Source organism: Homarus americanus, unplaced genomic scaffold, assembly GCF_018991925.1.
Source record: "Homarus americanus isolate GMGI-L3 unplaced genomic scaffold, GMGI_Hamer_2.0 scaffold58074, whole genome shotgun sequence".
Taxonomy (NCBI): domain Eukaryota; kingdom Metazoa; phylum Arthropoda; class Malacostraca; order Decapoda; family Nephropidae; genus Homarus; species Homarus americanus.
The window spans coordinates 2,137,339-2,153,315 of NW_024729094.1; the positions used below are offsets into that span (position 1 = coordinate 2,137,339).

At 38.2% G+C, this 15,977-nt stretch overlaps 1 protein-coding gene across 5 annotated transcripts in view; it reads left to right on the forward strand.

Moving 5' to 3' along the window:
• The window catches only part of LOC121866308 (serine/threonine-protein phosphatase PP1-beta catalytic subunit), a 100,565-nt gene that overhangs the window by 639 nt on the left and 83,949 nt on the right, over window positions 1-15,977 (forward strand). For 4 of the 5 annotated variants that reach the window (XM_042365921.1, XM_042365917.1, XM_042365920.1 and 1 more), the window contains exons 2-3: window positions 13,430-13,561; window positions 14,613-14,843. In XM_042365921.1, the coding sequence (XP_042221855.1) occupies window positions 13,430-13,561; window positions 14,613-14,843 (363 nt within the window). Of the gene's footprint in view, window positions 1-1,488; window positions 1,591-13,429; window positions 13,562-14,612; window positions 14,844-15,977 lie in introns of those variants that run through there. The other variant, XM_042365918.1, reaches the window with a different exon arrangement.

Genomic DNA, 15,977 nt, shown 5'->3' on the forward strand with positions numbered 1-15,977 from the left:
ATCTGCTTCCTGTCACTTAAGTTAACAAAATGGGATGTGAAGATAAACTGGTCAGTGTGAATGAAAGGTTCCAAACCCTTAGTAGGGTCCGACTAATCACCCAAATGTACCCAAATGTAACCGCAATGAAGTCAAATGATGGTCCTACATGAATAAATCTGACTGCCAATCACTTCTCGACTGGTATTTGGTGTCACGAAGTCACAAAAAATTGGTAAACTTAATTTAATCTCAGTTAATAGATCGAGTGCATGTACCTAACCTAACCTAACCTAACACAACTCAGATTAAATTAAGCTTACCAATTTTTTGTGACTATGACACCAAATAATAATCGAGAAGTGATTCACAGCCTGATTTACTCCTGTACGACCATAATTTGACTTCATTGCGGCTACAGTTGGCTATATTTGGGTACATTTGGGTAATTACTCGCTCCCTCGGTACACGCACGCGATCTATTAACTCAGATTAAATTAAGTTTACCAATTTTTTGTGACTTCGTGACACCAAATACTAGTCGAGAAGTGATTGGCAGTCCGATTTATTCATGTAGGACCATTATTTGACTTCATTGCGGCTACATTTGGGTACATTTGGGTAATTAGTCGTACTGCCCTTAGTGTGATCCGGCAAAGGTGTAGTTTAGGGCTAACACCAGAAGGAGTTTGTAGAAATCATTGAAAATTTTTTACACACTAATAGCATGTTAATAAACACAGAAATGAAAACGAGCATGCTAACAAACACAGAAATGAAAACGTCAATACATAGAACCCGGTCCGACTAATTACCCAAATGTACCTAAATGTAGCCGCTATGAAGTCAAATAATGGTCCTACAAGCGAAATCGGGTTGTGAATCACTTCTCGATTATTATTTGGTGTCATAATGTCACAAAAATTGGTAAACTTAATTTAATCTGAGTTGTGTTAGGTTAGGTTAGGTTAGGTACATGCACTCGATCTATTAACTCAGATTAAATTAAGTTTACCAATTTTTTGTGACTTCGTGACACCAAATACTAGTCGAGAAGTGATTGGCAGTCCGATTTATTCATGTAGGACCATTATTTGACTTCACTGCGGCTACATTTGGGTACATTTGGGTAATTAGTCGGATCCCATAGAACCTGATAGAACCTGACCTAACATACCCATAGGTTTGGTAGGTTAGGTCAGGATTTATTAGGTTCTATGCATTATCGTGTTAGTTTATGTGTTAAACAACTTACCTCAATATTGAGGTTGATATATATCAGCAATGGCGAGGAGGAATACGTGCAAGTGTTCACCATCATTTAGGAAAAGTCTCTTGAAGATGGATTCAGTGAATTAATCAACGAAAATGGCGCCGGGAGGAGAAATGTGAAGCAGGATAGAGTAAATAAAAAAAATAAAAAATAAAATATTTAAAATTATGCTAGAAAGTTGTCGTTTCTTTTAATATACTTATAATTTACTGAATTTAATAAGTGTAAGGATAACAACAACTTAAGTCTCTCCAAATTTAACGAACTAGTGGCAAAATTTTGCAAGATGGCTGAAACGGAGCTTGATTTTGATAATTTAATTTCTCGCTTATTAGAAGGTAAGTACCACTAGTTTCTAACTAGTTAACACCATAAATATTATATAAATGTGATAACTGTGACAAGGTGTAGTTATTGTAGTATATAGTGATTAAATGGCGGAGAAAGGTGAGGTGAGGTAGCGGGTTTGGGAAATGTTTTGACGGGCTCCACCAACCTTGCTCTTGAGAAACTTTTGTACACGGAGTCAACTACTGAACTGTATTAAGGCAGTCTACTGTACCATGGCAACCACTTAGACTAACGCACTTTCATTAATGAATTAATAATAAATATGGTGCTGTATTTTAATAGATATCAGTATCGTTGTACAGTAGTTGATGCTTGTGCTGTGTAGATAAGAGTTTTACGTTTTATTGTCGAATGGAATATTAAATTATACTTTAACTTGATCACATTGATTTAATGGTCATTGGGTATATGTCGAAAATGCTTTAGAAAATCTAAAATGGGTGTCTCTTTTTCTTCTCAGCACCACAAAACTCTCACTTTTAAGCTTGCCAGCCATTTTAAAGTGAATTACAAATGAAAATTTTGTCTATGTACTGACTGGACTCAAAAATACGTAATTTGACAAAATTTTGGTACGACTTGAGGCAGGTCGTAAGTGCGGGTGGTCGTAAGTCGGGGAGGAGCCGTACTCCAGGTGTTAGCCCTGAACTACACCTTTACCGTGTGATCTTAATAGGGTAATAGTGGAGGAGACGGCTAACACCAGAAGCAGTTTTCGATTTTGTTCGTTTTTCTACAAATGTTGTTTGCATGATAGTAATAAAAATTAGACAATAACTTTTGGTAATATAGCAGTTTACAGCACCCACATAATTCCGGAAATTCACTTCACTCAATTGATAGAACTATATTTTCTCGTGATCATTTTCTTATGTTACACTTTCGTCACAAATTGATAATAAGGAAGGTATTGAATTTTAAAAAGAATAAAATCAGAGCACCTTTTGTCCCTACGCTGTGTGTGTTCATACGTTTGCTTACCTCCTGCACATGTGCCGGGGGGCGGCCGCCAATCAAATCGGCGGTGGCCGCATCCAATCAAATCTAGGGGGTTGGCAGCTAATCAAATCCAATGAAAAATCTCAACATTTGATTCAACCAATTAGCGTTCAATATTCGGCTTGGGTGGTAGGACGCGGGACATTTTTAATCAGTTGCAACATGGAGTCATTATGTGCTGAGTGGGTTTTCAACTATTGGAAGTTTATTGTATTATTTTATTCTAAATATAGGAAATTCTTGAGAACAGAAGAACCTACTACGCATTCTGGTCCCTGACGCAGACTCTGACCCTGACTCGGATTAGGGTAAGAAATACTGTAACGGCTATTTCTGCCTAGGGGGTTAGGTAAAGTTTAGTTTGGTTAAAAGTATAAGTTAGCAAGCACAGAGTACCTGGAATTCAGAACATGCAATTAATAGAACTATTATGGGGGGGGGGCTAAGTTCATAACGAGTGGTTTCTGATAAAAACGGATGTCAGATTTAAACCAATCACATCAAAAACCGTCAGAATTTTTTTTTTTTTATCAGAGTCTTTGGTTGCTGTAATCTGCAGTTTTACCCATATTTTCCTTTAATATTAAGTATTTTTTACTGTTAAAATTGCAGTTTATATGCCTAGTACCCGTTTTAGAGTTAGCCCCCTCCCCAAAAGGGGCATGGAAAAACGGTAAATTTATAGAAAAGCGCCGTTCTTTCTTTGGATATTAAAAATGTGTTTTTCCTATGGTTTTTGATGAGTTTCGAACGAATTTGATACACTGGTCCCTCGGTTAACGAACACAATCCGTTCCAGCGGGTTGTTCGTCAACCGAAAAATTCATTAACCGAAACCATTGTTTCAATGGGTTTTTGGGTACAGTGACCCCTCGTTTAACGAACTCAATCCGTTCCAGAAGGTCGTTCGTTAACCGAAAAGTTCATTAACCGAAACCATTGTTTCAATGGGGTTTTGGGTAATTGGTTCCAGCTCACCGAAAATTTCCTAAATTCAACAAAAATGGTAGAAAAGTTCACTTACTTTGAGGTGTGTATGTAGAAGGCTCCTGGATAATGATGATGGGAATTAGAATGGGGGTGGAGGAGAAGGAAGAAGAAAAGGCATTGGGGTGGAAGAAGTCACCCCATGGCACCATTTCATCCATAAAATTTTAGTTCTCTTGGTGTATTTCAAGATTATTTTCTTTAAATCAACACTGCACTGCATTATATATTGTCAATATGTAAAATATATTTCAAAATTACCAATAATTTGCTTGGAAACACAGAAAAATCGTCTGTCTGGTGTGTTAACAGGCTGGATGGCACGCCAGAAACTAGTTTCTTTACCTTCAATTATGTTCAATAATTGTTAAAATGACTAAAAAAGTTAATATTAAACTTTTAAAATTATTGAATAGTATAAACTTCTTGATATTTACTAAAATAGTAAGGAATTTAAGCCCTAGAACCGATTAATGTATTGGCGGACTGATACTAAAGCTGGTTGCCCGGTCAGTGCAAGCGAAAACATGTTGAGGTTGGTTCGTAAGAAATTCGTTAACCGAATTTTTGTTCGTTAACCGAATTGAAGATCCTTATGGAAGGCAGTTCGTTAACCGAAATTTCGTTAACCGAGGCGTTCGTTAAACGAGGGGTCACTGTAATTGGTTCCAGCTCACCGAAAATTGCCTAAATTCAACAAAAATGGTAGAAAAGTTCACTTACTTTGAGGTGTGTATGTAGAAGGCTCCTGGATGATGATGATGATGATGGGAATTAGAATGGGGGTGGAGGAGAAGGAAGAAGAGAAGGCATTGGGGTGGAAGAGAAGTCACCCCATGGCACCATTTCACCCATAAAATTTTAGTTCTCTTGGTGTATTTCAAGATTATTTTCTTTAAATCAACACTGCACTGCATTATATATTGTCAATATGTAAAATATATTTCAAAATGACCAATAATTTGCTTGGAAACACAGAAAAAAAGCATTTAGTTGAAGAGAGTCTCAAGCAAGATGTTACAACACTGTAATAATAATAATAAAGAACCATAAAGAAATACAATACAGATGTAATGAAAAAAAATCAATAGTGAGAAACAATATATGTACAGTATGTTGTGTTGTGTTGTCAAAGTAAGAGAAATAATTGAGACCCTGCAATTGTGTGTAAATGAGGCAGAAAGTCAGATCAGCAACCTGGGACTTGGTCACAATTTTTGTGATGCCATATGGCAGCAGGGTCTACCATTAGACAACACATTATGCTTCCAATATCTTCGCAGGCGGTAGTACCTCCCTGTTTGGTAGCTGCCTACTTCCAGTTTTGTCACCATACCCTCATTTGTTATGATGAGGTCCAGTGGCTTGGGTGTTGGTCCCCTCTATAATGCATTGGTCTTTAACATGTTGGAACAGAAAATTATCTACAAAAAGAGTAGTGGGTTTATTTAAGTCATTTGGCATGAACTCGTTTCTCCAGTCGATGACGCCATAGTTAAAGTCCCCCATGACAAGGAGGTGGCTAAGATTGAGCATCGCTGCATTGTCTATTAAGGCTCTTTAGTTCCTTTGGTTTAGTAAGCTATAGTTTGGGGATCTGATCTGTAGATACACCCAACAATAAGTAAGTCTCCTCCCTTTAATTTAATTTTACACCACTTGGATTTTTCAAAAACATCCTCTCCCTGTACCCTCACCTGGCTGGCTCTAAGGTCTTGCCTAGCATAGATAACCACACCCCTCTTGCATGTTTCTTGAGAAAGGTTCATAAATAAGTCAAATTCGTCAATACCGAACTCACATTCCTCTGGGTCGATTTTCCTGTTGTTGTATCTTCAGTAGTGTTTCAAACAGCCTCTCTCTTATAAAGGAATGTGTCAGTATTGGTGTACATGACATTCAAGCCGGAGTCACTACCCAGAGCAGAGACGTTACCGAGAACAAATTTGCAAGTTGTGTTATGTATAGTATTTGCATTTTTTCTGTCTTGAACATATCTGGGTATTTTTGTATTAGTACACACTACTTTCCTACCCCAAATCTATTATCATATTCGAATAAGACATCTAATTTTAAGATAATTTTCTTTTATTACATTACCCCAAGTAACGCAACAGCGTATAGTGCGTCGTCGTTATCACAAGAAGTCGGGGAAAGACCAACGACAGTACCAGAACGGCGAAGGGTAGGTACATCAGTACCAACGCACAACCGCACTTCTGTTGCAGCCTCATTAATAGCGACACTCAACAAAGCGGAAGTGTTGTCCGTTCCGGCGAGAGTTGGGTCAGTCAAGTTGGCTCTGGATATTGATACGGGTGCATGTGCAAATGTATTAGCTTTGGCATCCTATCGAGAGTTACAACGTAGATCCCCTCACCGAGATTTTTCATTTCGACCTACTGACGCCGATCTCGAAGGAGTGTCCAGGACGCAGCTGGATATTGCAGGGATGGTAAAATTTTCGCTGCGCTTTTCTAGACGTGTTCTTTCCTTTTATGCAGATTTTTATGTGGTCCAAGATTTGAATTTACCAGCTGACGGGTTAATAGGTCTACCAACTTTTAGAACTAACTTGATAGATGTTCATCCAAGTAAATATTCTATCACAATTAATGGTGTTTCTGACAATGCTATACGCACTTCTGTACAGATCTTACAGACTCACATTCCCAGCGTGACTGTAGCAGCAACAGTTGGAAGGTTGTACCTGCAGTGTTAACGGGTACTCTCCACTTTCAGAATCAGGAAAACGCCACATCCACTGTTGTTTTACCTGACGTGTACACAGGGACTCTTGTAGTATGTCTTACGGAAACATGCAAGGTTAAAGGCTTATCGTGTGAATCTACATTGAGGACGATTCGACCTGGTGGTTTAACAGACATTCTAGTTCTTAGCAGAACAGGTGCTCTTATAATATTGAAAAAGGGATGTTATTTGTGTGATTTTCTAGTTTATCATAATGTTGCACCACAGCCTATGCAATTCCACTTGGTAGTATTTCTTCTCCATTTGAACAAACGCAGGAGAGGATGGATCAAATAACACCACATGTTAAAAGTGATTGATCATCCTCAAGGCAAGACTAGACTCAAAGAGTTGCTTGCTGACTTCAGAAACATTGTGGCTTTACCAGGGGATCAGTTGGGGCACACAGATCTAACCTCATATCACATAGTATCCTTAAAAGAGGGCACGAATTCAATTTACATACCAGCTTACCGACTACCACATAGCCAGCGCGCTGTAGTTCAGGACATGGTTCAGGTTATGTTGAATGAGAAGGTTATCACACATTCTAAATCTTTCAATAGCCCTTTGTTTTTAGTTCCAAAGAAGGATGGCGGTTGGCACCCAGTTATAGACTTTAGAAGGGTCAATGAAAATACTATCCCAGATAAGTACCCAATGCCTGTCTTGAGTGATATTTTACAATCCTTAGGCAAGGATAGCGCTGTTTTTATCAATTTAGATTTGCTTAGCGGATATTGGCAAATACCACTCGATGAAAAATCGCGAGAGGTTACTGCTGTTAGTACTCCTTGGGCCAATTTGAATTTCTGCATATGCCTTTCGGTCTCAGAAATGCCCCACTGACTTTTCAAAGGATGATCAACACCTTGTTTGCCAGGTTGATAGGTACCACAGTATGTACCTACTTAGATAATCTCATAGTAGTCTGTAAGGATGTAGAGACTCATCTTGCCAAACTCCGTGAAGTTTTCCAAAAACTTTCTACAGCAGGACTTAAATTCAAGCTTTCTAAATGTGAGTTTTTAAAATCCAGAATCCATTTGCGGTGACAGCATTCATACAGCTGATAAAGTTAAGGCTGTTGCTCAGTTCCACTTCCTACAAGTGTTGATAAGGTGTGCAGTTTTCTTGGTTTATCTGGATATTATCGTTCTCTTATTAGAGTCTATGTGACATTAGCTTCACCCTTGACTAAGTTACTTAGGAAGGATACAATTTTTGTATGGAATACTGAACTCGAAGAAAGCTTTGTTGCATTGAAGATAGCACTTATCAATGCCCCTGTTTTAGCATTTCCTGACTACTTTCAAGAATTTACTCTGTGTACCGACGCCTTAAGACAAGGAATCGGCACTGTACTTATGGAGCTGGACTCACATGGATATTTTAGAGTACAGTAGTACCTTACGCGGTCAATTGAACCCACAGGGTACCGCAGAAAGTGAAAACCGCGTAAAGTGAACAACAGAACATATGGGATTAATTCCAATAGAGACTGGCCCGACCCCCAAACTCCACTTTTTCCGACACAATACCTATGTTGTAGTAAAAATAACATCTAAATTTTATGATGGTATGCTCACACAATTAATATTTAAGAGAAATACAGTCGCCAGGTTAATGTCCATTCAAATAATGGACTCAAATCCCCCCCCCCCTCTTCCCAGCTCACTAGCTCCTACCTCTCTGAGAAATGTTTGGGTGAAACCACTAGATTTTAACGTTTAGTAATAAATAATACCTCAGACTAAAGTTAGGATAATATAATTGACATTTCTGGATTCCTTGCAGGGCAGGGAATATTTTGAATGTAAACTTCATATATTTTGCAAAATCCATGATGTTTATATTCAAAATGATCATCATATTGTAAGAATTCCAGCAATGTAAATTATATTCTGGCCGGGTAATTTGTATGAATTTTATGAGCTAAAACAAATATCTTCAGTAAATAAACAAAGAAATATTCTTCAAGGACACTATCTGTCAATCAAAATACCCCACACCCCTCCCTCCTCCCTCCCCCCACCCCCCACCTTCCCTCCCTACCAGAGAAGCGATTGGGAGAAAATAGTATATTTACATTTTTAGTAATAAATAATAACCCAGACTAAAGTTAGGATAATATAATTGACATTTCTAGATTCCTTGCAGGTCAGGGAATATTTTGAATGTAAACTTCATATATTTTGCACAAACGATAAAATATTTGCTTTGTGTAAACCAAATTATTACATTAGATCTAAAATTTGTATGTCAAATGCAAAATCCATGATGTTTATATTCAAAATGATCATCATATTGTAAGAATTCCAGCAATGTAAATTATATTCTGGCAGGGTAATTTGTATGAATTTTATGAGCTAAATAAAAAAAAAATTATACTTCACCTCGTATATGAGTAGATGCACCGTGGAAAGTGAAAGTCCGGTTCTGGCAAGGTACCGTGTAAATGAGAAATCTTTTCTCGTGGAAAGTGAAACCGTGTAAAGCAGGGTAATACTGTAATTGCTTTTGCCATTCGTAAACTTAATGATGCCGAAACACGCTCGATAACGCATTTAGGGATGTTAGCTGCTGTTTGGGCACTGGATAAGTTTAAAGACTTTTTTTAAAATGTTTTTACAGATCATGTGGCAGTAACAGAACTGTTCCATGGCAAAAAATTTTTCAGGCAGATTAGCACACTGGTATCTGACCCCAAGTTCAAGTATTTACCGGGAAGAGTGAATGTGGTCGCCGACGCTTTGTCCAGAAACATAGCACCAATGATGCCTGTATCTTCGTTCATTCTCTCGCAATTAGAGGATGAACAACGACGTGATCCATTGTAGTCTGCAGTCATTTTTGCTCTTGAGTCGGGGGAGGAAGTTAGTCTTCCAAAGTTAACACACTGTTTACTCTGGATAAACCAACTGAAATTTTGCTTATTAGTGAAGATTACTCTTTGTTAGCATTGGATGATCCTAGGGTGCTATCACGGTGTAAATCATCATATTTACATTTACACGTATGTCCAGCCTATGTATTCACATTTATTCCTGCGATCAACCAAACTAACGTACGCACAGAGCTAGCACTCCTCACAGGTGGAAGTACGTGGATGACTGCACTGTGGGAGTTTCAGTGGATAACACCGCACCAGACTACTCATCGCTACAAGGCACCCTGGACAGGCTACAGGCATGGACCACGGAGAACAAGGTCACCATCAACCACACCAAAACCGTAGTCATGCACATCAATACCGCCACCACTCCAGTGCAAGCCCCAGCAGTCACAGTGGGTGCCCATCTTCTCCAGCTGGTGCAGTCTGCCAAACTCCTGGGTGTAACCATAGACAACAAACTTGACTGGAAGGCCCATGTAAATAACACAGTCAAGGCAGCCTCGTTTCGTCTCTACATGCTACGACGACTTAAGTCACTTGGGACCATCTACAACGCCTTTATTCTCCCCAAACTAACGTATGCGTCACCAGCCTGGTCGTCTTCTCTCAACTCCACCCAACAACGTCAGCTAGAGAAGGTACAGAAAAGGGCCTGCAGAATCATGCTCTCCGCAGAATACTCCGGCTACACCAACGCTCTCTCCACCCTGGAAATGCCATCCCTCAGTGACCTCCACCACCAAGCACTGGAAAGGTTTGGCAGTGGACTACTGCACCACCCTCGTCATCGCCACCTCCTGCCACCTGCAGCCCCCCACCCAACTCACGCAGTCCGCCACTACAACAAAATTCAGCCCATAAGAATAGCACCATCCCATCTATTGTTAAAATAATAAACAACTCCTGATTTATGTACTGTACAACCCTGTAAATGTATTCAATGCATATTATATCATTATATCTAAATCAAATGTAAGTCTGTATATTTTCAGCCACCGGCTGCAACTCTATTAATAAACCGTTTATTATTATTATTATTATTATTATTATTATTATTATTATTATTATTATGTAGTTATAGGCCGATTTCTAGGAATACTGTTTCAAGCGCTTGTGCATAATGTGCAGTATTTTTCTTTCCTGGTGAAACTAACTTAACTTTATCGTGCCAAGATGGTGACAAACAGTTAGTTGGGAAAGCTTATTATAAGGCTCCGGATTACTATGAAATAACCTGTAGTTCGCTGAAGACCTTGCCTTCTCATCAGCATTTTGCATTGAATTTAAATCTTACTTCAGGTTTGATTCCATTGTTTCAAACTCCTAATTTGACTACAGGGAGTATTAGTAAATTCAATATTGTCTCAGAGAAGTTAAAAGTTATTTCTTTCTTGAAAGAGTCACAGTTTACAAATTTTGAAGATCATTTGCCATTTTATTTTGCACGGGGACTTGCTATACCAAGTTTAACTATTCCCACTATTATGTTAATTCTGGCAGTGATATTTTTGTTTTGTTACTATAAGTCAGTATCTTCCAAGTTTGTCATTGTACATAATAAACTTTCCCATAAGACACTTCAGTCTAGGACTCCAGTAATTAGTGAACCTATGGTTCCAGTTTTTCCAGTTTAGTGTCGACACATATTTGTAACATGGGTAGGTACAGTCACAATCCAAAGTTCGACACCCCCCTGGCTGGGTGTTCGCCGAGGCCAGGGTTGAGGTAAGGCTGGGTGATCGGACGCAGACATTCCACCACCACAACACTCCGAGACTCACAGCACACGAGCATGGAAGGAAATTTTTACGAATTTTGACTTGACATGCAGCTGCATAAAAAAATTTCATTCATAGCATTGTTGGCACACATAACAATAGCAATAGCAAGTAATATTGGTGACCTCTGTGCCATAACTCTCATAATCCGAGACATTATGAAGTGAAATTTAAAAACTAGAAACGGCAGTAGATCGGAAACAAGGCAAGTGACCAAGAAGTAGTCACTAATGATGCCACACGGCCAGGCATCTACTCTTGAGGGTCGAGGTCGTCTGCAAAGTCGCTGCTCCAGACCAGACAAAAATTGTTTGGGTGACACCATGATTAATGTGAATTGCAACATTCCAAGCCAAAATACTCCAATGTAGTTATTGATACACCATTAAATATTGTAAACATGACTATATGAATTTCTAGTATGTGTGAAACCAAAATATTCCCAGGGTTATGGTATAGGCCCCACCTTGTCGACTGGCCGTTCACTCCCTCTTGACGAAATTCGGCCGCCGGCCACCCTTTATATATGCTGCCCTGATGATTCATGTGTAATGCGAGGACTCGCATCTTGTGGTTCCAAGCCAGTGTTTTTGGGACGGCAAAGTTTTTCATGCTTTAATCTTAACATGCTATTGTTATGTGGCAACAATGTTATGAATGCATTTGTTATGCAAGTTTATGCCATGTCAAAGTTCGTAATAAGTTCCTTCCTGTGCTCTTGTGCTATGAGTCTCGGAGTGTTGTGGTGGTGGAATGTGAACCTCACCAATGTAGTGCCTCGTTACCACATTGCTGAACTAGTCTGCGTCCGGTCACCCAGCCTTACCTCAACCCTGGCCTCGGCGAATACCCAGCCAGGGGGGGGGGTGTCGAAACTTTAGATTGTGACTGTACATGTATAGGATGTATTCTGCGGGATTAGTTAATTCCTCATGGAAGCTCGGAAGGTGGTGACCGAGCGATGCATGAGGCCCTTAGTTTTTATATAAATGTGGAGCTGTACATTAAGCTTATATAATCATATCACCCATTGTAACTTTCCACTGGCTATGAGGTGACATGGTCACATCACGTGAGGGGTAGGTTCCACCCTTAAGGCGTGGCCCTAAAATGTTAGGTAGCCAATAGAAACCGGCTAGTGAGTCAGATCACTCCCACATCAATCGAAAGTATTTAGCAGAGCTACTGTAAGATAGCATCTGTCCTCATTAAACACTCAAAGTATTAATGAGAGTGAATTTGAAGTGGAACTCCCTCCCCCCACCTCCCATAACTGCCTTTATCTCATTCGGTCCCTGTCTCCTTGCACCTGTGTCAGCCATCTGTATCACTCTGTACTGCTAAAACATCTGTGGATAAATGATTACAAAAACCTATGGGGGTTTCACATCAAATTCTCTCTCATTAATATAACATCTTAAATGTATTGTAACATGGAAACTATGCAGAATCTGACATTTTACCATAGAGACATTTTAGTTTAGAATTATCCAAGGATTTCATCATCCAATTTAATGTACTCTTTGCTGAATCACTCTGTATATATTTATTTTTTATTTTTATTAATTTATTTTTATTGATTTATTTTTTTTAACATTAAAATACAAGAATCTGGAAAAATCCTGGTAACAGAACTGTACTAGAAACGAAAGTATAAATGATGATACAAAGTTGTTAAAGCTGAGTTTCTAAAAAGATTTTGATTTATAAGGTTTAAGATCATTGACAATTGAGGCTGAGGTTATTACAATTATGAAGTAACTTGTTAGGAAATGGTAGCCCTCCAGATGCTTCAACTTACCTATTTCAATTGTATGGGAGGTAAAGAGACTTCTATTTTACTCCCATCTCACAAAATATTTCTTGAGTGTGAACGTGTTCATAATTATTGCTAATTAAAAAAAAATCTCCTTGATTCTCTTTTGTAAATTTCCTTCCAGATCATTGCTTTTCCTCCTTAGTTGATAATAGTTAAGATAATAGTATCTCTTTCAAAAGCTAGCAGATCAGGAACACTGATCAAGTCTAGCTTTAAAGGCACTTATTAAGGGAGCAGAAACTATGTTCTCAGGTAGGTCGTTCCAGGGGTTCACTACCCTCACTAAAGGAGGGAAGGGAAAAAGAACATGCGCTTAGTGGTTGTTGATAGTGGAGCTAAATTACATTTTATTTTGATTTAATGCTCTTAATTTTTCTTTTAAGTACTGCACTGTCCTGTACTGTAGAAAAGAAAAAGTGTCTCTAAAACCTTTGTAAGAAAAATACTAACCCAGCATTAGGAATCTTCCTTTTTACAACAAAGGTTTCAAAATTTAGTGGTCTATTTTTTTTCTTAAATGATCATAGTATATAGGTAGTTTTTTCTAACTTTAATAGTTCAATAAAAGAATCTTATTATTTTTCATTTGTCCACAGTACGAGGATGTCGACCAGGGAAGAGCGTACAGATGACAGAAGCAGAAGTTCGGGGACTTTGCCTCAAGTCACGGGAAATTTTTTTACAGCAGCCCATCCTCCTTGAACTAGAAGCTCCTCTAAAAATCTGTGGTAACACTTTTACTAGCAAAGTTTTGGTGTAGTGACCTGTGGAGTGTAACCAACCACTTGCAGGCCAGATCTATCCCTTAAGTTTATATCTGCAGTCTGTCATGAGCTATTTTAGAGCCAACTTGTATATATACCGCATGATACTGTATTGAGTATCACTGATCAACTGGTTCATAAGTTCTTACCTCCAGCACATGTTAAGATTTATTAAGGGCCCTCATAAAAAAAAGGTGTTACATTTCTGATGAAGTGTCCCAATGATCATATACATACTGTATACAGCACAGGAAGTACTGTACTTAAGATTTTGTTAAAAACTTATGAGGTTTAGTGAGTTTAAGCTCAGACTGGAAGATACATTACATGAAATAGGAACTGTACAGTATTTAAATAACAATATTTACCTGTTAAAATTGTTTCTGCTTATCATTGAACAGTAAACACATTGTTGATTTCATATAATAAAGGAATGAAGGAAATTTAGACATTTTCATTATTTGATATCATGATTGATTTGAAACACAAGCCCTTCAAGGAGAAAGTTCTAAATTTACTTTTGTATTTGTAGTAAGAAAACTGTTTGTGTTGGAGGTCAATTCATGTGTTACAAGTTGCTGGGCAAACCTTGCTGGGGTACAATGTGGCTTCAGTTGTGGTAAAAGATAGATAATAGGGAAGTAAATAACATGTTGATTGCTATGAATAAAGGTTGTACTGTACTGTATAGGAAGGCCTTTATGAGGCAGTCATTGTACTCTATTGCAAAGTAAAAGGCGACGAAGTTGAATATAAAGGTGTAGGGGTTAGTAAATAAGAGTTAGTTTTTACAAGTACAGTACAGTAAATGAAGAAAATTATAACAAAATTAATAAGAATAGTACAGTACAGTATTAGGTCTTTCAACAATTATATAGTAAATATTGTTATATGTTAGTTAATTGTCAGGAAAGTTGTTCTGCATATGTGTGTGCTTATAAGGTGAGGAAGTAACACGTAATTGTTACTTTTAGGTGCAGTATTATGAGATTGCTGACTTAAACCTTTTCCTCAGGTGATATTCACGGCCAGTACACAGACCTTCTGCGGCTGTTTGAGTATGGCAGCTTTCCCCCAGAATCCAACTACCTATTCCTTGGTGATTATGTAGATCGTGGCAAGCAGTCATTAGAAACCATATGCCTATTACTGGCATACAAGATTAAGTATCCGGAAAATTTCTTCCTCTTACGGGGCAACCATGAGTGTGCATCAATCAACAGAATCTACGGTTTCTTTGATGAATGTGAGTCTCCTAAAACTAAGTACATAAGTATTTAATTAATTAATTCTTTTGCTGCAAAATGTTATTTACTAGCAGTTTTTGTTGTGTTAGAGATAGAAGGTTAAAAGGTTGGGTTCTGTTATTTGCAAGACAACATATGAGTGACTGATTTTTTTGCACCATGTACTTAGTTATTTAAGCAGATTTTTAAATTTAAATGCACTCAGTCTCACACACACATATGTATAGGTACAGCCTTTATATCTAAGATGGAATTATGTAAAGCATTTCAGAATCACAGTCTCTTTGAAACTCATTTAGGTACAGTGAGTTATGCTATAACTCGTGTTTTGATAACGCGAATTGGCTCTAACGCAATTTATGAATAGAGGAACGATATTTGTATAATGCGAACGCTTGTTTGCTGTAACGCGATTTTTGCTTACTATTTCTCCAATTTTGTGGTATTAACTGTGAATATGGTAAAGAAGAATATCTCCAAGAAGCGTTCTGGTGATCGCATTCCCGGTGATGATCGTAAAAGAAAGGCTATAACCATTGAAGAGAAGCTCGATGTTATCAACCTCAAAATCACCCTTCCCCCCCATCATGTTATATTCATATTTTTTCAAGGTAAAGTGTTACATTTACTGTATGATTTCACTATTAGATATGAATGTAACATTTATTTAGACTGTGCTATCCTTTGTGTTAGGCTAACTACTAAATTTTTTTCGATTTCGAGTAATCTGCACCTAACATTATTTTCTCCATAAGCCCTGTTATTTTTATTATGCAAATTTCTATAACACGATGTTTTACAAGAACACAACTATCGCGTTATAGCAGAACTGACTGTACATGGTACAAGTATATGCAAAGAGCAACTGACGTTAATGGGAAGACCCAAGCTTTTGCAAGGAAAGGTGGGGGAGAATAGAGGGGATTCGATGGGGTAGGGGTGGATAAAAAGGTAGGCTATGTGAGGTGGGTGGTCAAGGTATTAATGGATATAAGACGATAAAGGGAAAGTCTGCTGTCTTGGCCACAGCCACCTGATGTCACCTCACCTCACGAGACCTTTAGATATATGACTGCGTGGTGTCTCCCCACACCTTACCCTTCAAGGTTCCACGTACACAACTCTTTTACTAT